We start from the raw sequence: 22,135 nt of genomic DNA, 5'->3' as shown, positions 1-22,135 counted from the left end.
TATGCTATGCAGATATCCAAAGCAGTGGTGGGATGTAACTAAGTACATTTACTCCAGTAATGTACTTCAGTACCAAATGTTGAGGTACTTGTACTTTACTTGAGTCTTTTCTTTTCATGCCACTTTCTACTTCTACTCCGCTACATTTTAGAGAGAAATATTGGACTTTTGACTCCACTACATTCATCTGTTACAGCTTTAGTTACTAGTTACCTTAAACATTAAGATTTCTGCATACAAAACACATGTAGTTTATAAAATATTACTTTTATTATTATTTTTACAGTGTAGTATTAGTACTTTTACTTAAGTAAAGCTTGTAAAGAGCTTGTGACCGGGAGGTTGCCGGTTCAATCCCCAGACCGACAGGATAAAATCTGGGTGGGGAAAGTGAAGAGCAGCGCTTGTCCCTCCCTCATTACCTTCACTGTGGTGCCCTTGAGCAAGGCCCTTAACCCCAACCGCTCCAGTGGAGCTGCTCAGTGGCCAGCAGATCAGACTGTGGTTGTACTGGACAGCTTCCAGCTGTGAATGTGGAACTGTGGGAATGTGATCAGGGCGTTCCTGCAAAAGTGAACCTCCCCTGAATAAATAAAGGTTTAAAAAAAAAAACCTAACCATTGCCTTAAAGTACTAATATCTATTCAACATGCAGTACCTGGCCGTTGCGCATTGCATTCCAATCCCTTACATGATAACCATGGCCAAATCATCAACACTTGCTTTCAGAAAACCCTATCTTAAACAAGTCTTATCAGGCTGCTACACTAGGCTTTCCCTTCCAAGCAGAGGCTCTGTGTGCTGTGATAAAACGGACCAGGCACCAGCTCCATTGTAGTAAAAAAAAAACAGGAGATAAAAACCCTGAGCAACGTCAAGGTCATTTCCTGCTGGGTGAGGAAATAAACTGTGTGTGTGTGTGTGTGTGTGTGTGTACATCTCACACATACCATCTCTGAGGAAATGAGCTCTCAGAGTGTGTCCTCTGGTTTTTAACAGCTGCGTACCAAACTCTGAAACGGTACAGTGTGTCTACAATGGAGAGCTCATAGGCATAGGAAGTTGTGGGATTGGGTTTAAATCCAGTTGTTCAGAATTGTAACTCCATATTGTGAATGTGCACAACATTGTGCATATGGCACCTGTCTTTAGTTGAAGACAGACCTAGCTAACCTTTAACACCTGTTCCAAGGCCCTCTCTGGTTGGATGTTTCAAGACTGTTGCATCTTCGACAGTCAGAAACACGCTCAGTAACCACACCCACTAGTGATGTCACATTCTACTGAGTCACCCTGGAGAGGTAAGAAATAAAACCACGACAGTTAGCAAAAACAAGAGCCTCTGCTGCTCGTAAATTAATAGTGCTCTAATGACCACAGGACTTAGACAGAATATATAGAAAATAACAGACATTAACTCAGAGGATGCTGGGAGCCTGCAGTGTAGGGCTGTTGGAATGAATTTCAGGAGTGAAATATAATTCCAACTGCATCGTGACTTGGAGCTCAGCTGGGAGTTTCATGGAGAGCTTCAGCTGTCAGAGTTAGCCTTGACTTCCATCCATCCATCCATCCATCCATCCATCCATCCATCCATCCATCTTCGTCCGCTTATCCGGTGTCGGGTCGCGGGGGGAGCAGCTCCAGCCTTGACTTCATATATTATATTACCTTTTAACAGCTGGATTCTCAGTAACGTGACAATCTGCAAGACACAGGTTTTTTATAAACCACTAAAATAGCAGCGACAGCACCATTTGCCTTAGTTATCAATGCCGTTAGCATCGTGGCTAACACTATTGTTAGTCCGTTAATTACATTTCGGCTGTGCTTTCTAACATGATGTCATTGTGCTAACCGAGCACCGTTAACCGCTTCACTTGTTAGATAATGTTTCATTCCAGAGTTCTGTTGATGTGTGTTTGTCTCTGTGTGCTCGTGGTGGAATATAATGTAAACAGAGAGCGGCGTGTCAGAAATGCAATGCGCCGTGACGTAGATCCCCTTCAAGGCCAGGCTGATGTTAGAAGTCCCTCTAGTGGACAGAACGTGTAACAACAACCACATGCTTATAGTGGCTTCGACAATGCATAAGCTTGAGTAGTGTATTACATCTTTACAACAGGCTGTATTTGAGCATTAAATATTTAAAGCGCCCATATTATGCTCATTTTCAGATTCATAACTGTATTTTAAGGTTGTACCAGAATAGGTTTACATGGTTTAATTTTTAAAAAACCCCATATTGTTGTTGTACTGCAAAGCTCTCTCTCACTGCTGCAGATCCGCTTTTCACCTGGTTTCTGTTTTAGCTACAGAGTGAGACCTCTTTTCATCTTCTTCTTCTGTACTATCTTTGATTGCACTCGCACATGCTCAGTAGTTCAGATGTAGATCATGTCAGCTAGCTAACTCTAGAGACAGTAAAAGAGAGCCTGTTTCTCCAACTTTGGTCAGTTACAAGGCAGGATTAGCTGGGAGACTTCTAAATGAGGGCGCACATGTAAGTAGTTCTTTTGTAGATTATGGTGAACTTGTGTTCAGCCGGCTAACGCTAGCATTAGCCGGCTAACGCTAACACTACGAGCTAACAGTTGTGGTTAGCCAGCTCATTTCGGACTGTGACGTCACAGATTTTGAACAGCTCACTAGGAGACTGAAAGCAGGACACATTCAGAAACCGTATCTCACTCAAAACAGCATGGATGGATTTTTTTCAAAGTTTGTATGTGTGTGGAAGCACCAGAGACACAAAAGAACACCCCAAATCCCAGAAAAAGTGTTTTTTTCATAATATGGGCACTTTAAAAAAACCTGCAGAATGCATCAGTACACTAAGATTTAGCTTCAGCACAGTTTCTATACTAGAAGCAGATGAAACACCACAACATTGACACCAACTCGGTAATATTATGGTCCTCAACCTCATCTTGTAATACAGAAATGATCCAAATCAATGTTGTCCTAATGCAACAAAATAAAGCAAGCATTCCATATTTTAAACATTACTTTAATGTTTGATGCCTTACAGTCATTGTTTCCATTCCAATGTGGATATAGAGGTATAAAAACATCCCGATTACAAAGTGAGACCTTGGCTTTCCATTTCTAACTTTATCTACTGTTATTCTCAGTGCTCACATGGAACACTCTTGATTTACATCTGCAGCCGAGTCTCTGGTTGGTTAGTCTCTGGTTGAGCAGGGTCCCGCTCACTGTGATTGGCAACGCAGCTTCCAGCTCACTGTGATTCGTCTGCAGCATCCAGCTCACTGTGATTGGCCCCCGCAGCGTCCCACTCACTGTGATTGGCCCCGCAGCGTCCCGCCCAGCTCCTGCAGCTCTGTGAGCAGCTGCTCCAGAGCAGTGACGGCGTCCTGCAGCTCGCCGTGGATCTGACCCGTGGACACATCTGTGTGCATTTGCTGGAACAGAGTAATGCAGAAGAACAATATTAACTAATGATTGCGCTCTGGGTTCAGGACATTTTACAGTTGCTCTCTGGTGGACAAAGTGTAATAGGAACACTTTCTAAATTAGCTCAAACATATCTTTGGCATCGCTACAATTCCAGCCAACCTGTGCGCTGATGCCTTATCCCTGATTCCATAGCTCCATTGTGATTATGTCCCCTGTCTAACATTTATTAGTGATGTTTCAATACTCCACCTTCATCAGGCAAATCATAAAATGTTCCGTCACTGACCTCCTTGCATCCAATGGTGTCCCATGAAACAAAAGACAGAATAATGTTCATATGTTGACCAAAGTCAGTTTGTTTCAGAGAAGAACTCACTCTGCACCATTTTGATTTTAAAGAGGTTAGTGAGAAGTGAGTCGGTTAGGTGTTCAAAAAGACCAATGAAGTGATGATTCTATCTGCTGACAAAAAGTGTTAGCTGACTGCACACATCATAATCCATCCCGATATGTTGTAGCTAGATAGCAGTCGAGCACTGAGTGCTAAAGCTAGCAGATAGTTAATAAAAGGCTAAATGCCTCAGCAGCTCCGGCACAGTGTGAGCTGAACAGCAACTCATCCCGTCAACCAGTCAGACTCTAATACTGGCTAGACCCACGTACATGATACCTGCTGTCTTCCTCCTCTTCACATCATGTCCTGAACCCAAACTAGACTACTACATAGCATTCACCACTAAATATAGTTTCACTTTTGTATGCAATGATTAATAGTCACTAGTGTGATTTGTGTCAGTGGCTTCATCCTGGGGGGTACTTCATCACCCTTCTTTTAAGGCACATGATTTCATAATTTCCTATACATTCAGTCACACAGTGAGGAAAAAATAAATCATGAAAAAAATCAAAAAAAATGTATGCATTAAGATGCATCAATATCGTTTTAATGGTTTTATCATGGCATGGAATGGGTTGGGTTGAGGTGCAGCAGTGGACTGTGATTAACCCTGAGCTGACCTTAGCTTTGGTGGCCAGACTCTTGAGGCTGAGGCGGGTGGAGGAGAGCATCTGAAGAGCTTCTGTTGGATTACTCTTCTTTTTACAGCAGCTGATGGTCACTGAGACACAGACACATTCACAGAATGGATTAGATGCTGTTGTGTATCTGTAGTGTTGTCCTAGATTTGAACTCAGTTGGTTTCACTTTTTTTTTTTTTTTTTTTTACACATTTTACTGTATGACCATGTAAAAAAAAATAAAAAAAATATGAATGTGCAGACACTGCTCATCTGCATCAGTTGTATTGTACATTCCAAAACTAAACAGTAAATATAATTGACAACACAACAACAGGGTAAAGTTTGATACTGTCGCACCACATTTGAGAATTTAGGAGTATTACATAACTGACACAGCGGTTTTCATTTCATCCTCTGTCCTGGCTATCACAACGTAAGCGGCATGGCACAACCCATTTTTCTTTTGGTTTTCCATTAGCAGAATTTGTGGCTAGCACCTGGTACTTTTTGTTGGTACCAACTCAGTCAAAAGTCCAAGTGAGCTGAGCAGATATTAGAAAGTGGAGTTAAAACGCTGCAGACCACTGATTGGCCAGAGAGAACCGTCAATAGTGTGACACAGGGCTTCCTGCACAAACCCAAAAATAGCCAAGCTCCTGTCAATAAAGACCAACCCAGATTTAAAATAGTGGCACCCCGCAAAACTACGCCGATGAAAGGATCGAGCGAGAGAACACACTGTTGTCACTGCAGTGTCACGTGGCATCGCCATGACGATCAGCTGAGAACCTTGCCTATTATAATGATCAACTCTGTCAAGTACTAGCCTCCATGTAATAATTATTATTGATAAATATTATTGATGTCTATTTTTTGATATCAACAGAGTGAAAACTGAGCTCAGTTTTCACTCTGTTGGTATCAAAAAATAGACACAAGCTGGTACCTGGTCTGTACGGTGACTTGAACCAGCGACCCTCCAGTATAGGTACTATTACCAATACTTTATACAGTAAATATTAGGGCTGCCAAACGTTAAATTTTGTTTGTATCGCGATTAATTGCTGAATTTCTATAGTTAAACACTATTAATCGCATGTTTTATCACATGATTAAAATTCTGTTATTTTGCATTTCAGAACTGTTTTTAAGTACATATTAACAATGGAAAGCAGTTATTACCAGTGTATCTTGATTGGGAATCAAATGAATGCAAAGAAAGTGACTTTATGAACTTGATTTTAAGATTTGTATAGGTTTATTATTTATTTATTTGGTCACACATTTGAATCTAGAGTCAATATAGTGTGCAGTAACTCCTAAATAATTTTGATAACTCCCTGACGTCCAGTGATCACCTTGCATTACTTTGCAGCAGTTCCAGCTGCTTTCTCCGTGTTGTACAGGCTGTGTTCTCTTAAATCCATGCTGTGTATGTATACGTGAAACTACTGTCCCCCTCGACGGCAATGAGTTGGGTCAGAACATGCCAACTGTAGTACTTCTTTAAGACCCGAGTCTGCTACGATGCTGACAGGTCTGCAGTTAGTTGCCACCCATTTTGCAAGAGCTATTTGATTTCATCAACAGGTCGGCGAGTAGCACTCTCCAAAATAGTGCTTTGCCTGAGCCCACTAGCATCAACCTGAGTCCTGTTAACTGGACTATGCTTAGCTCGTAGCTGGTAGCTCAAGCTTGACGTGCTTTGGTGATATTTTAATTCGGCTTTACGAGCCGTCCGGGAGTTTTGGAAAATAAAAAGCTCCATTCAGAATTGTGTTGCTGCTGTCTTTCTCCATCATGCCTGCAGCCAGCAGCAGGAGGATGTGTTAGGAGGAAGTATGGCAAAGTGTCAAAATAGTAGCCTGTTAGGCCCGACGTGAAGCCGAGTGAAGTGAAAATAAATTAATAAATAGTGGCATGCGTTTAATGCGATAAAAAAAAAATGTACGCGTTCTGCTCGGCCCTTAATCGCATCGCAATTAACACGTTAATGCTGGCAGCCCTAGTAAATATTTATAGTACAGCTACTCACTTTTGCATGCTATAAGTATTTCAAAAATCACAGTGTACATGCTGCTAATGGCTGACTGCTGGACGGTTTGTCAGGGCTGGGCTGAATGTGACATAGCGTTACAGTCTGGGAGTGGAGTGTCCAAGGACACATAACGCGTCAACATTTTTCCCAGTAAATATATTTCCGATGGGGCTATTGGAATGACATTTACACCAGATGTCAGCAACAACCCAAGTAATCCACACATACAAAGATATCAAAACATGTATGTCCATGACAAAAGTTGTGTAATAAAGTGGAATGATAATGCGAATAAATATTGAACACATGGAGAAAAAGGGGTGTAAAAAGGCATGGGAAGCCAATAAACCAGCTGAAATCTGTCAGTATTTAGGAAGTAATCCTGCCCCCTATTAGTGCAAATTAATATCAGCTGGATTAGTCCTAATTGATGGCCTATAAAAAGGTTTCTCATTACCAAGGTGTCACCCAAGAAACATTTCATGATGGGTAAAAGCAAAGAGCTCTCCCAAGACCTTCGCAAGCTTATTGTAGAAAAACCTACGGATGGCATTGGTTACAGATGAATATCTAAACTTCTGAAAGTTCCAGTGAGCACTGTTCATTTCACCATTAACCGGCCTCTACCAGGTGCTCCTCGCAAGATTTCTGAAAGAGGAGTCCATAGAATACTTCGAAGAACACTAGGACCTATCATTTTACAAACTTTAACATCGGCCATCATCAACAAACCAACATTGCACTAATTTCGGTCATACACAAAAAGGGCAAAGATCCTAAGGAGTGCTCAAACTACAACATCAGCCTCATTGGGATGGATATTAAGCTCTATTCCAAAGTCTTGGCACTACGCCTAGAACACTTTATTGAGAAGCTAGTCCACCCCGACCAATCAGGGTTTATACCAAAGCGTCACGCTGCTTCCATGTAATAGAAGAAGCCAAAAACCTTCCAACAACGGCAGCAGTTTTATCACTGGATGTGGAAAAGGGTTTTGACCGCCTAGAGTGGAACTACTTGTGGCAAGTAATGGAGAGGCTTGGTTTGGGAGCCAAATTCATTGACATGGTGCGTACTTTATATGTGAATCCCACGGCCATAGTCTCAACCAATGGCCTTCATTCACAGCCATTCCCCGTCGTGTGGGGCTCGCGACAGGGATGCCCGCTATCTCCCATGCTATTTGCGATCTCTCATAAACCGTTAGCCCAAGCCATAAGGCAAAATAAAATATGTAATGTCCAGATTAAATCCAATAACAACTCAATATTGTTATTTGCAGATGATATTTTGCTGTACATCTCTGACCTTGAGTACTCTCCTTGAGTAAATTCTGAAGATCTTTAATGAATTTGGCTCAATCTCCAGCTATAAAATTAACTGGAATAAATCTAATCTTCTTCTGTTGAACGACAAACAGGTGACATCAGCTATTAGTGATACAATACCAACCCAAAGCAAAATTACATATTTGGGCATCACAATCCACGCATCCCTACAGCGAGTTGTCCAGGACAACTATGAAACTATATTAAGTAGCTAGTGTTCAAAGGGATCTGACCAACTGGTCTGCGCTGCCGGCATCGCTACGGTCCAGGATTGCTGTCGTTAAAATGAACATAGTTCCTTGTGTTAACTTCTTAACCCTTGTGTTGACTTCGAGTAAAATTGACCCATTTTCAATTTTTGTTGTATATCATAAAATATGGGACGTAGAAATAAGTGCTGAAAATGTGTAGAAGAAAATCTTTTCAATTTAAAACATTGGAAAAAGCAAAAACAAACTGTGAAAAAAAGGCGTCAAAAACGTTTTTTTCAAGGTTGACGGGAAGACAACACAAGGGTTAAGCACAATGATCCCCTTACCCCCACCAATACATTTCTGGAAGAAACTTGATACCGTAATTCGGCAGTATATTTGGAATAATAAACAACCTAGGCTAAAATACTTTACCCTACAACATACCATAAACACGGGAGGCCTGGCCCTCCCCAACCTTAAAGTGTACCACAGAGCTTTTCAGCTATGGGCCCTCAGAGTGTGGATGGACCACTCATCTACAGTCCCATGGAGAGAAATAGAGCAAAACCTCACTGGAAGTCTAAGACTGTAAGACCTTGCCTTTAAAGGTGTATATCCAAAAAAAAGTGTATGCTGGCCTATGGCCCTATTATCACCAACACATTAACCAACTTTAAACAGGTAGAGGAGCAACTACGCTACACCAATAAGTGGCATTTGAACACCCCAATTTGGCACAACATACACTTAATGTCTGGTAACAAACCTCTTGTTTATAACCACTGGAGTGACAGAGGTATTTATACTCTAGACCAGCTGTTCAAAGATGAAGGTATGTTAAGTTTTGAAAACCTTGAGATGCACCCAATCATTAAATGGCTTGTTGATTCTCTGGTGAGAGGATTAGTGTCCAGGATTTATGCTAAACTGATTCAAGTATCCGTAGGAGAACTCCCAATAGTAAAGAAATGAGAGTGAGAGTTGAGCACGGAGGGTAACGCAGCAGCACAGGTATTAGTCCTAATGACCTCAGCATCACAATAATTAGAGGAGTGACTAGGCAAGGTGGGATTCCTGATTCCGTTTTTGTTTGTTTGTTTTCCTCGAGACCGCAGAGGGTGGGGGGTGGGAGAGGGTTGTTGTTCTTGTTCAATTGTATTTGTCTGTTCTGTATGGTAAAAAAAATATAAAAATAATAAAAAGTTGATCTTTTAAAAAAAAAAAAGAATACTTAGAAGAGTTGTGAAAGAACCAGGACCACTCGCGGAGATCTTCAGAAAGACCTGGAAGAAGCAGGTACAGTTGTTTGAAAGAAAACTATTAGTAATGCACTCAACTGCCATGGCCTCTATGCACGCACACCACGCAACACAACGCTGCTCAAGAAAAGGCATGTGGAAGCTTGCTTAAAGTTTGCTGCACAACATCTGGACAAGCCAATGACATACTAGGAGAATATAATCTGGTCAGATGAGACCAAAATTGAAGTCTTTGGCTGTCATAGCATACACCATGTTTGGAGGAGAAATTGCACTGCACTTCACCCTAAAAACACCATACCAACAGTGAAGTTTGGAGGTGGGAGCATCATGGTGTGGGGCTGTTTTTCAGCATCTGGCACTGGCAGACTTCATATAATTGAAGGAAGGATGAATGGAGAAATGTACCGTGACATTCTTGATAAGAATCTGCTGCCATCCACCAGGATGCTGAAGATGAAACGAGGGTGGACATTTCAGCAAGACAAGGATCCCAAACACACAGCCAAGGAAACTCTCAATTGGTTTCAGAGAAAGAAAATCCAGCTGTTAGAATGGCCCAGTCAATCAGCCGACTTGAATCTAATTGAAAACCTCTGGAAAGATCTGAAGATCAGAGTTCATAGAAGATGCCCCCAGAAACTTCAAGATTTGAAGACAGTTTGTGTGGAAGAATGGGCAAAAATCACAGCTGAGCAATGTGTGCCACTAGTTTCTTCATACAGGAGGCGTCTTGAAGTTGTCATTAAGCATTAAATAAATTTCAGCAAGTGTGTTCAATACTTTTCCCCTGTCATTTGACTTTATTACACACAACTTAATGTATGGACTTATTTGTTTTAATATCTTTGTATGTGTGGATTACTTGGGTTGTTAATGACATCTGGTGAAAATTTCATGCCAATAGCCCCATCAGAAATATCTTTATTGGGAAAAATGTTGACGCGTTCAATACTTATTTTCCCTGCTGTAATAGATTCTCAGAAGACCGAATGAGTGGATAATATTGATTATGATGGCTAAGAATCCTGAGTCCAATATTCAACAAGTTACTGGTAAGGAAAGACATCAACATGGCAAAAGGGAGACTGTAAAAGTGGAAGGGCTATCACCTTCCCCCATATTGATGGCTCTTAGGACCACCTCCTTGAAGAGACCAGCTTCCTTCTCCCAGCCCCCAGACTGAAGCTTGCAGCGATGAGCCTTGGACAGGAACTGGAGAGCCTGGGAAAGCACACAATAACCCTGCCTTCAGATCAGGTGACTACACACCAGTCAAATGCAGTTGAATGGTTTTAGCTGGTCTCTCTTTGCCCTGGGGATGTGATTATTGGTTAGTTCAGCTGACTATGATTCAAGCATCATGGGGAAACAACATGGTTGGGACATTTCATCTCATCAAATTAATTCAATCAATGCCGCTCAAAACAAATACTAAATATGAATAATATTGGCGCCAACCTTTTCATTGTCCTCTGGGTTGGAGCCGCGTCCGTCTTCGTACAGCAGAGCATACTGCTGCCATACCTCAGAGTCGCTGCTGTGGCGGGAACTGACCCGGCCCAGCAGCTCCTTCAGTTTGGAGCCAAGGGCTGCAGCCTGCTCCCCCTGGCTGTCCGTCACATTCTCAACAACTGCTCGGACCAGGATCTGCACAATCTGCAATGGGGACAAACCAATGATACATACGTTAACAACGCATTTGTGCGTTTCAAAGATAAATCAAAATTCATCAAGCCTCAGCATCAAGCCTCAGCATCATTATATGTGATGTCATGGCTCTGGTTGGAATTCCACATGCAATTCTAGAAGAAACTTTATTATTGATCACATACAATCGTACAGTACAATGTAGTGAAATTCAATCTCTACATTTAACCTAAGCATTAGGAGCAGTGGACAGCCACATTCAGCGTCCAAAGTTCAGTGTCTTGCTCGGGGACACTCTGACATGTGGCTGGAGGAGCCTGGGATCGAACCGCCAACCTTGTGGTTGTGGTTCTTTAATTACTGTTCATTAAAGCAGCATTGCCTCGAACTGCCAAAGAATCCAAAGACGAAGCGGCAGGATGGAAAGCAACTGGGTTTATGGGAAACGTGGTTTTCATTTTCACAAACACTGGAACTCATAATGGCACTGGCGTGAGACTGCTAATTATCACTCTCAGGTCTCTGTGGTTTATGGTAATTATGTGAGATTTTGTTACCGCCACATCTTCCACATCTCTTTCCACCTGAACACAGGCTGCTGGAGACTAGCTCCTCCAAAGACAAACAAGGCTGTAAAGACCAACACACGCAGTATAACTGCCAGTGTCTCTGATGCCAGTCTATTTGATGTGACATTGACTGTGATGAGAGGGAGATTAAATCCAGAAATAGAACTCCGTTTGATGCTGTCTATCTATCTCTATTATTAGGGTGAAAACTGAATGGATGACTTATTCAGATTCCTGCTTGATCCAGTTGAAGTGTGAAATTAAATGGAAAAGTAATAACCTCTAGGTTGAGGAAAAAAGGGAAAATAACATGAATGACAGGCCAGAATTTTCATTGAAGCTCGTTGTGAAGTTTACTTTGACATCACAACAATGGAGAAGGTAGAAAGCTCACTTTTTTCTCAAGGGATTTGTTTTGTGTGTGTGTGTGTGTGTGTGTGTGTGTGTGTGTGTGTGTGTGTGTGTGTGTGTGTGTGTGTGTGTGTGTGTGTCATGTGACTAAGGTTGGGTATCGTTTGGTTTTTTTCCGATAACGGTGCTAAATCAATACTTTTAAAACGGTGCCGGTGCCTGAACCGAAATATATATAATATATTTATAATGTATATAATATGAAATATAAAAAAGGAGCACAAAACGACAGTCGGCGACATTATAGAATGGCTTGTTTATTTCTAAGGCCATATGGTCAAAATTAAATGTTTGATTAATAATGTAATAACAATAACTTATAACAACAATGACTTATTTCACCAGTGAATTACTGGTAAACGACAAAAACAAGTAACAGATGGGAAAAGGGTATTTTACAATAACTTTGAATGCATCACGAGGCTGGCGAGTTTCAAGTGAACGCACCATCTGTGTTGTTTATCTGATGTTGGCAGCTGCAGTCAGACTGTTAGGTCCCGCTGTTGGAATCCTCTACAGGGAAATACAGTCACACTTTACACTGTTTAACGTTAGCTGTCAGCATTTTAACCATTGGGTTTAATCCAGCTACTAGCCAATGGTAACGTAGCGTCCCGTTTCTTCTGGAAAATAAAAAAAAGTCAGGCTCCGAACTTTTCGTTATTATTCGGTCTTGTTACTACCGTTTACATCGGAACATGTGACCCTCAGCTCCTCTGAAATCTATCAGCTAAAGCACTGGTGTCAGCGCCCTGTGCACATTCCCCAGAGAGGATTCATGGCGGTCCCTGGCATCATCTCTCCTTCACCACTGCTCCAACGCTCCTCCTCTGGGCCCGGGGCTACAAACAACCCCAGGACAGGGGTAGAAATGTGGCTTCTAAAAATGGGACTGAGATCTGATTATGTAGTTAAAGGAGGATGTTTTTATGCAAAACACCATTGAAAGGTGCAAGATGAATGTTAGTAAAAATAGAAGGGTAAAAATGGAATAGTCATTTGAAGTAGAGAGACTGCTTTTATGTGATGTTTTGACAGGTTTGTTTCCCACACACAAGTGTCTGATCTCACACAAGAGATCAGACACGGCAATGGGTGTAGTGCTCTCAGATACAGAGACATTTTCCATTACCTCTGTCTGTCATCTGACCGACAATGTTCACTGCTGTTAGGTTAGCTTGAAAATGTCAGAATGTGAGCATAATACCCAGAAAATGGGCACTGTGAGGCCGGAGAGTGGGGCTTCTTCGACATGCATTAATGCTGATTTGGTGTCTAATGTCCTGACATATCTCTAAAAAGACCAAATAACTGCAAAGCATGGATTATAGAGGTTTCAGTATTAGATCAATCTAAAATGTCATCTGCATATAAAGCAATGGAGTGTTGGTGACCAAACTATGGGATTGGTTTAATCAAAGACTGTGTCTGACTGTTGAGCTACAGGTTCAAGTCATAAGCAAAACAAGAAAGGGGAGAGAGGGCTGCCTTGTCCCGGGCCTCCAGAGATGATGCACCCTGTACTTAGCCAAGCCATAGGTAAAGTACTACAGAACTACTACACAAACTAAACGAGACCAGCAGAAGAGAGTGGAGCTCTCTAAACTGCATCTACCTAAATGAAATGTGTTAACCATAAATAAGGACTTTTAACAAGTGTGGCTGTATTTTCCAATAATTCATTATTTAGAGTCATTTTGCAAATAACTGACTGACCAATCCAGCTATCAAATACTCAATTACTAGACACAGTTTTGAGCGTGTGTGCGTGTGTGTGTGTGTGTGTGTCTGGGTATTACACCATGAACTATTACAACTACTACTTCTAGTAATTACCTTTATTGTGACCATTATTGCCATTGTTCATCACACCCCCAACCGGCACCGTCAGAAACCTCCTACCAAGAGCCTGGGTCTGTCCCAGGTTTCTTCCTAAAAGGGAGATTTTCCTCGCCGCTGTCGCACTTACGCATTTATGCATGCTCTTGGGGGAATCACTGGAATTGTTGGGTCCTTGTAAACTATAGAGTGTGATCTAGACCTACTCTATCTGTAAAGTGTCCTGAGATAACTCCTGTTATGATTTGACACTATAAATAAAATTGAATTAAATGTACTGGGTTATTTGAATTAGAGAAGGTTGCCTGAGCAAAAATGGAGTGTTCAATTCATCTTCTTTGAATGTGATTTAACCTCAACTTCCATGTCCAAAAGATCTTCAGTTTAAAGCTCTGTATATAGTAGAGTCTAGCGGGCAGAAACAGACCCCAGTTCATTTTGACTTTTTCCCCTTCCAACTCAAAATTGATTTTGAAAATCTTACCATTGTACTCCCTGGCCACACCCAATAGCTTACACTACCATGCACATGCATCATACACACATCGAGTCTCGCACAACACCATTCCGGTCTCAAAGGAAACCAATGTGGTCATTTATTGTGCACTTATATTGTAGGTTTATAGGATACTGCCTGAATTTGATCAATGAAAAGTATGTTTTCTTTAAAAATAGACTGAGCAAAAGACATTTTTTATGCTAAAAATCTTGGTGTCCCATTCTTTCATATTTTCTAAGGTTACACTGTTCTGTTGTCTTACAGAATACACAAGTGAGTATAAGGTTTAAATAAAAGTCATCTTTAGTTGCATATTTGGAAAGTAAACAAGTTACGGTACTTTAATAGTGTGACTAGGGCTGAAAGGATTCCTTGAGTAACTTGAATACTTCGATTACTAAAAATCCTCGATGCAAAATGATTTGCCTCGAAGCTTCGTTTAATTAATGTTACCAACGTTGTATCGCTCATGGTGTTTCCACACGGAGGATTATTACTGTCGCACACCGGGCTGACGCTGCTGGCGACACATGCCATGAAGACTGACGGCAAAGTAAACAGTGAGGTGCTAAGAGAAGAGACAGGCTGGAGAAAACGACAGAAAGTGTCCAAAGTTTGGAATCAGTTCAAACGTAATTCAAACTAAAACTCTGTACAGTGGGTCTACTGCTAAATCAAACTAGCTTAGCACAATAACAGCACGACGTCAATGCTTCAGCATCTCAACAGAAAACACTGAGTCTAACTTAATCATCCATTCCACTAAGAGGACCCGAAACAGCTGATCAACGATCTACTAGTGTAAGTCTAACAGAGCTGTGTGACATTGTAATCAAATATGTAAATGAAAATAGGTTGAGTATGACTAATATTTACATATAGGCCTATATACAGATCAGTCTCAGGTTGAAACTTGTAGTTCTGAAATGTAAGTGGCACAACTTAATGTAATGTTTGTGTATGTTTAATGTATGCCTTAGTTTGAGGTTGTTATTGCATTTCAGAATTTGTTTTCTTTAAAAACAATGTAATATGGCACTTAAATGCACTTAATACAGCGGGGAAAATAAGTATTGAACGCGTCAACATTTTCCCCAGTAAAGATATTTCTGATGGGGCTATCGGCATGAAATTTTCATCAGATGTCATTAACAACCCAAGTAATCCACACATACAAATATATCAAAACAAATAAGTCCATACATTAAGTTGTGTGTAATAAAGTCAAATGACACAGGGGAAAAGTATTGAACACACTTGCTGAAATTTATTTAATGCTTAATGACAACTTCAAGATGCCTCCTGTATGAAGAAACTAGTCGCACACATTGCTCAGCTGTGATTTTTGCCCATTCTTCCACATAAACTGTCTTCAAATCTTGAAGTTTCTGGGGGCATCATCTATGAACTCTGATCTTCAGATCTTTCCAGAGGTTTTCAATTAGATTCAAGTCGGCTGATTGACTGGGCCATTCTAACAGCTGGATTTTCTTTCTCTGAAACCAATTGAGAGTTTCCTTGGCTGTGTGTTTGGGATCCTTGTCTTGCTGAAATGTCCACCCTCGTTTCATCTTCAGCATCCTGGTGGATGGCAGCAGATTCTTATCAAGAATGTCATGGCACATTTTATTTTGTTATATGAAGTCTGCCAGTGCCAGATGCTGAAAAACAGCCCCACACCATGATGCTCCCACCTCCAAACTTCACTGTTGGTATGGTGTTTTTAGGGTGAAGTTCAGTGCCATTTCTCCTCCAAACATGGTGTATGCTATGACAGCCAAAGACAGCTATATTCTCCCAGTATGTCATTGGCTTGTCCAGATGTTGTGCAGCAAACTTTAAGTGTTGTGTTGCATGGTGTGCAGGGCATGAAGTGAATTAATTAATTTCAGCCCTGGTGGTGTGCGTGCATAGAGGCCATAGCGGTTGAGTGCATTACTAATTGTTTTCTTTGAAACAACTGTACCTGCTTCTTCCAGGTCTTTCTGAAGATCTCTGCGAGTGGTCCTTGGTTCTTTCAAAACTCTTCTAAGTATTCTATGGACTCCTTGGTCAGAAATCTTGCGAGGAGCACCTGGTAGTGGCCGGTTAATGGTGAAATGAACAGTGCTCACTGGAACTTTCAGAAGTTTAGATATTCGTCTGTAACCAATGCCATCCGTAGGTTTTTCTACAATAAGCTTGCGAAGGTCTTGGGAGAGCTCTTTGCTTTTACCCATCATGAAATGTTTCTTGGGTGACACCTTGGTAATGAGAAACTTTTTATAGGCCATCAATTAGGACTAATCCAGCTGATATTAATTTGCACTAATAGGGGGCAGGATTACTTCCTAAATACTGACAGATTTCAGCTGGTTTATTGGCTTCCCATGCCTTTTTACACCCCTTTTTCTCCATGTGTTCAATATTTTATTTTTGTTTAGTTTTTTTGAGAGATGATATTGTAAGCAATGTAGGCAATACAAATTTAGCTTTTTCCGAAAATTAAACCAAACTATTGTATATTATTGCTCTTCAATAAAACAAAAGTATTTCTTATTCGATTACTCGATTAATCGATGGAATAATCGGTAGAATACTCCATTACTAAAATAATCGATAGCTGCAGCCCTAATTGTGACACTTGGATTAACAGGTAATTAGTAATTGCATGGGAATCTTTGTAAAGTAACCCTCCCAACCCTGGTCCCAGCTGTAGAGTGAAGTTTGAGAAGATGACATTAAGAGCAGTCCTTTACCTGGATGTCCTTGTAGTTTTCCCTGAGGTCCATTAGGCGATGGTAGGCATGGATGGCTTCAGCAAACGCCCCGATGTCCGTGCTCACAGCGATAAAGTTCTCCCAGATCTGCCAGTGTTCATAGTTACACTTCAGGGCTTCCTGCAGGGTACAAAAGGCTTTGTTTCTGCAAATAAGGGGGACAGAAAGAGAATGAACACACTGTAACAATCAATGTGTCAAATCCACTTTTACCACTTAGTGATGTTACACACACACACACACACACACACACACAAACACAGACCAACACACAGAGACAAACACACACACACAGAGACAAACACACACACACACACACACACACACACACACACACACACACACACACACACACACACACACACACACACACACACACACACACACACACACACACAGAGAGAGTTAAAAAGTTCTCCTGCTGAATCAGCAGTGGTGCTAACCTAACATTAATAAAAGCTTTCCTGCTTTGCTTTTCCCTTTCAGGCCTGAGAGCACAGATGTCTGATGCAAACAAAGCACCTTTTTGAGGTCTCTACCACGAAGCGCTTAGGCTGTCCTGTGGGCAAAGCAGGCTCCTAACCACAACTACAAAGGTGAAACTAAGGTATGTGACACTGCCTTTCACTAGAGTTGGTTTTCCCCCTTGGTGCGGTTCATTTGGGCAGCTGTCTCGCAGCAATCGCACTGAAATGAGCACCAAAAGCGGACAAATGAAGTGTACAGAGAACTCCTTGAAGAGGTGGTCTCAGTACGCATTCAACTGCTGGAAGAACTGCACATTTTTGGCCTGAACCAGCTGCCAAAGTCAGTTGCGCTGCGCTGTGATGACCAGCACTACAATCAACCTGCGCATTGCTCTCTCCAAAGCAGAACTAGAAAAAAATGACGTGTTGTCTGCTGCCTTTTCTCCTCTCTTTGTTTCCTGCGGGAGCTCTGTTGGCAATTTACCGCATGTTAATTCTGACCAATCGAAGAGAAGTTTAACAATTATGTTCAAAGACACATCTGCCCAATGAAGTGAATGTTGTCACGTGACTAGTTTGCTGCAGTTTGGTCCGTTTCACCATTTCATCAACTGATTGGAACCAGAGCAAACAGTGTGGTGTGAAAAGGAACCCAACGGCTGAAAAATGCTACAATGTAGAATGTTTAGCTCTTGGACCAAATGAACCGAACTACAGATGTGAAAGCACACTTAAACTTTGCTTTCATTGAAGAATCCTCCATTTACCATCAACAGCAATTACAGCCTTGCAGATCTTTGGCATTCTAGCTGTCAATTTGTCAAGGTAATCTTCAGAAAAGTCACTCCAAGCTTCCTAAGGTACATCCCATCAATTGGATTGGCTTGATGGACACTAGGGTTGCACGATATTGACAAAATGTGATATTGCAATATCGATTATGAATATTGCGATATCGATATCAATTTCGATATTTTTAAACATATGTAAAATTACAAAAGTTACGGGAAAATGCATCAAAATAGATTCATAACAAATTAAATAAGTTTTCTTACAACACAAGGTTTATTTCAACTGACGGTCATATTGGACTGGTCCAACATGAAATAACAAGAAATAAATAAGGACCATGTCTACAGAACAGGACATGTTGTTACTGGTTGGACAGTATAAAATATATAAATAAAGAGAACAGAACATGTTGTACTGGTTGGACAGTATAAAATATATAAATAAAGAGAACAGAACATGTTGTACTGGTTGGACAGTATAAAATATATAAATAAAGAGAACAGGACATGTTGTACTGGTTGGACAGTATAAAATATATAAATAAAGAGAACAGGACATGTTGTACTGGTTGGACAGTATAAAATATATAAATAAAGAGAACAGGACACAACTTTTCTTTCTTTTCTCTGATTGGTTCCGTTTAGTTGTTTCTATCTATCTCTGTCGAAATATGCACACACGTGGTACGCTCCATAGGGTTTGTCACATAGCAGCCCTGTGCGCTGATGTGCACTAACATATGCACATGGCACGGTAACTGGCCAATGAAACAGGATCATTACAGCCTTTCAAGCTCTTAATCAAACACAGCTAAGCCACACAGCCAACGGACGGAACGCAGCGCTCCACAAAATAAATTAAATATTGCATACTTATTGCGACACTTTCGATATATTGCGATAACGATATTGAGTCGATATATCTTGCACCCCTAATGGGCACTTCATTTGAATGCAATGTTTGGGGTCATTGTCCTGTCGTAGGACCAATGTGGCTCTAATCATGCGCTGTCCACATGGCGTTGCAAAACAGAGCGACAGCCTTCTTTGTTCAATATGCAATCCCCCTCTCCCAACACCCAAGTGCCCCCAGACCACCACACTGCCTCCACCATGCTTAACAGATAGCATCAAGCACTCTTCCAGCTTCTTTTCATGGGTCCTGCGCCTCACTCAAGTTGAAGGCCAGCATCACGCAGTCGCCTATGATGACCCTGGTGTTTTATGAGTACTGTTCAATAAACCTGCCAGCTAACTTTAGCTCTTTTATTTCTTTGTGAAGCGACACACAAAGATCAAGCTTTTTATAAACGCTGGACAGGACACTAAGCTCGATATCTGTCGTCTGTAGGTCCTCTGTGTCTGTGGATAACTCTTGTTTTTATCTTTTGGAAGGCTGGGTGGATGTGCAGCCAGAGTCCTTGTGGTCTTGTTGATGGCAGTAGTGATCAATAACGGCTTTCCGGTCTGATAAATCTTCACTTTGAGGGTAATCCTTTCCGCGTAAGCCACAGGAGATAAGTAAAAACTAGTCCTACAGTTTTTGTTTTAATCAGTAGGCTTTACTTGTATGCAATGTATGAGCTATGAGTTGTCCTGTTCTCATGATACTCATACTGCCATCACTCTCCACACCTATTCACTTTGATCAACAACCAATGGGGAAACGCCAACACTCGGCCGACCAATGGTGCAACTCCACTCACTCACTAAGTCAGGGACAGATTTTGGTTTAGTGTTTATAGGGCTGGTCACACTTTGGTGACTTCCTTTTGTTTGGTGCTACAATCAGGTCAAATTCTCCTAATACATGAACCATGACCCATCACAACTCATCTTGAAAACTAATGGAGCCATTTCCATTATGTTTGATGTGGATATTGCAGCTTCTAATGCTAAAATCGTACCTAACAAAGCTCAATCTATTCTATTACCTGAGACACTCTCACTACCAATGCAAACAAGTTAACACAAACGTTTCCAATACACACCACAGTCATACTCACTTCTTCTGGAGGCGAATGTAGGCTGTAGAGAGGTTGTTCCATGCTTCTGCATTCTGAAAAGAGGAGGGAGTAAAGGAGGAAAAAAAAGGGAAGGACACAGTAAGGAAGAGGTGTAGTACAATAATAACATTACATATGGAAGGATAAGAAAGGAAGAGAAGAATCCACACAGGCATGCCCAGAGTATATCAAACCATGCAGGGTGGTGTGAAGAAAGAGTATTAGTGTTGCAGATTCTGCTGCGTGTGTTTTCGTGTCTGTGTGTGTGTGTGTGTGTGTGTGTGTGTGTGTGTGTTCTGGACTGTGAATGAAGGAACAGGAGCATTTGATGGGATTGTTATATTTTCTCCATGCATGAACTTGTACTTTTCCACCTTGTGATGTAGTTACTGAAATGTTAAGTGTGTAGGTACTTACATCTGGCTCTAGTCCCACACACCTCTTAAAAGCCCTGGCAGCTCCCTCATAGCCCTCCAGGGCAAGGTAGGCACAACCCAGGGAAAACCACACACCGAGCTACACACACACACAGACACAGACACACACACAAATCCATGTATTAGATCTATGCAGAGACATTTACGGAAAACATTCCAAAAGCAGCTTGTTAGCAAAAATAATCACATCCTAATAAGACTACAGGCTGTCACGGCTCAGTTCCTACCCACAGTTCAGTACGAATCCGGTACAAAAAGTGGGAAAAAACCCAAATGGCGAGGGCCTGTTCATCGCTACTTGCAGCTTTAATTTTTATTTATAATAGGAAATGAATGTGTTCACATTAAACAAATATTAACTGTATCTATCAGATTGAATTGCACTGAATCGTTCCATATTAAAATGTATCGTCCCTGAACCGTGTGGTAGCCCATGTATCTAGATAGGTATGGGATCGTCCTATAAAAAGGAGAGATGCACAGCCCTAGGTATTGTTGTATATGTACATAATGCTACCAGATTAGATAGTTTCTTTATAATTATCCCTTCCAGAAGCACATCTCGCAACCACAACTTTCATATCTGAATTATTACTATTTGTTGCATGTCTTATTTCTGCTTATATTCAAGCTGTTGGATTCCACCAAGCACAGCTGATCACAGACTTGAGATTCCAGCAGCGTTTCAGAAGCAGCTGTCTGTTCTGCTCCAGTAAACATACCAGCCCTGTCTGTTCTGACGGAGTCTCGGCGCATTGCACAGAGCACACTGAGACGGCCAATAGACCGGAGACGGGAGCGCCGCGACATGCCGTGGAGCACGGCCAAGTGCATTCCCCTGCGCCGGTCACCAAGCCATTTTGCTTCTCTGTTCTATTCTAATCACATATAGAGCTGTCTGCCAGTCTGAACCCAACGCTACACACAGTAGGACAGCTACACTACAGGGCAGTACAGGGAAGCATACTGAACAACATATCTGGAATATAACGTTTCCAATAATATAGGAATTATAAATGAATAATCATTTAATGAAGTTTTCTTAGCGTAACAAGAATCTTAGTTTTGCGAGTACATTTTTCAGTTAAACATCAGTGCTGTGCTTGTACCTGCATGCCGTTGATTTGCAGTGAGTGCTCAAAGCAGTCCACGCACTGCTGGAACTCTTTGTTGCGGAGGTGCAGCAGGGCTTTGGAGCGCATGGCTCTGGCACTGCGGCGGCCCGACAGCTCCCACGCACGGTCATAGTACTGATGCTCCCTCAGGATGTCTCCCAGCAGGCAGTACAGACTGGGCATCTCCTTCTTCTCCAACTCCCGGCGAACTATCTCCTCAGCCTGGGCAAATAGACGGGACGGAGAGGGACGGTCCGAGTGGAGGACGAGATGGATAAGGAAGGAGACCGTCATTGGAATGGGAATAAAGTAAGGGATGAAGAGACAGATATT

General features: G+C 41.6%; 1 protein-coding gene across 2 annotated transcripts in view; it reads right to left on the bottom strand.

Annotated features, from left to right (window-relative positions):
* Positions 1 to 2,989: 2,989 nt before the first annotated feature.
* Positions 2,990 to 22,135, bottom strand: part of ttc27 (tetratricopeptide repeat domain 27) — a 141,599-nt gene continuing 122,453 nt past the window's right edge. For both annotated transcript variants that reach the window (XM_039783536.1, XM_039783535.1), the window contains 8 exons: positions 21,797 to 22,024; positions 20,668 to 20,766; positions 20,251 to 20,303; positions 16,966 to 17,131; positions 10,721 to 10,918; positions 10,372 to 10,483; positions 4,438 to 4,538; positions 2,990 to 3,425 (listed from right to left, as the gene is read on the bottom strand). In XM_039783536.1, the coding sequence (XP_039639470.1) occupies positions 3,300 to 3,425; positions 4,438 to 4,538; positions 10,372 to 10,483; positions 10,721 to 10,918; positions 16,966 to 17,131; positions 20,251 to 20,303; positions 20,668 to 20,766; positions 21,797 to 22,024 (1,083 nt within the window). In that variant the 3' untranslated portion in view covers positions 2,990 to 3,299. The remainder of the gene's footprint in view (positions 3,426 to 4,437; positions 4,539 to 10,371; positions 10,484 to 10,720; positions 10,919 to 16,965; positions 17,132 to 20,250; positions 20,304 to 20,667; positions 20,767 to 21,796; positions 22,025 to 22,135) is intronic.

Source organism: Perca fluviatilis, chromosome 19 (assembly GCF_010015445.1).
Source record: "Perca fluviatilis chromosome 19, GENO_Pfluv_1.0, whole genome shotgun sequence".
In the NCBI taxonomy this organism is placed as follows: Eukaryota; Metazoa; Chordata; class Actinopteri; order Perciformes; family Percidae; genus Perca; species Perca fluviatilis.
The sequence above is the reverse complement of the archived record's forward strand: the minus strand, read 5'-3'. Positions and strand labels throughout refer to the sequence as shown.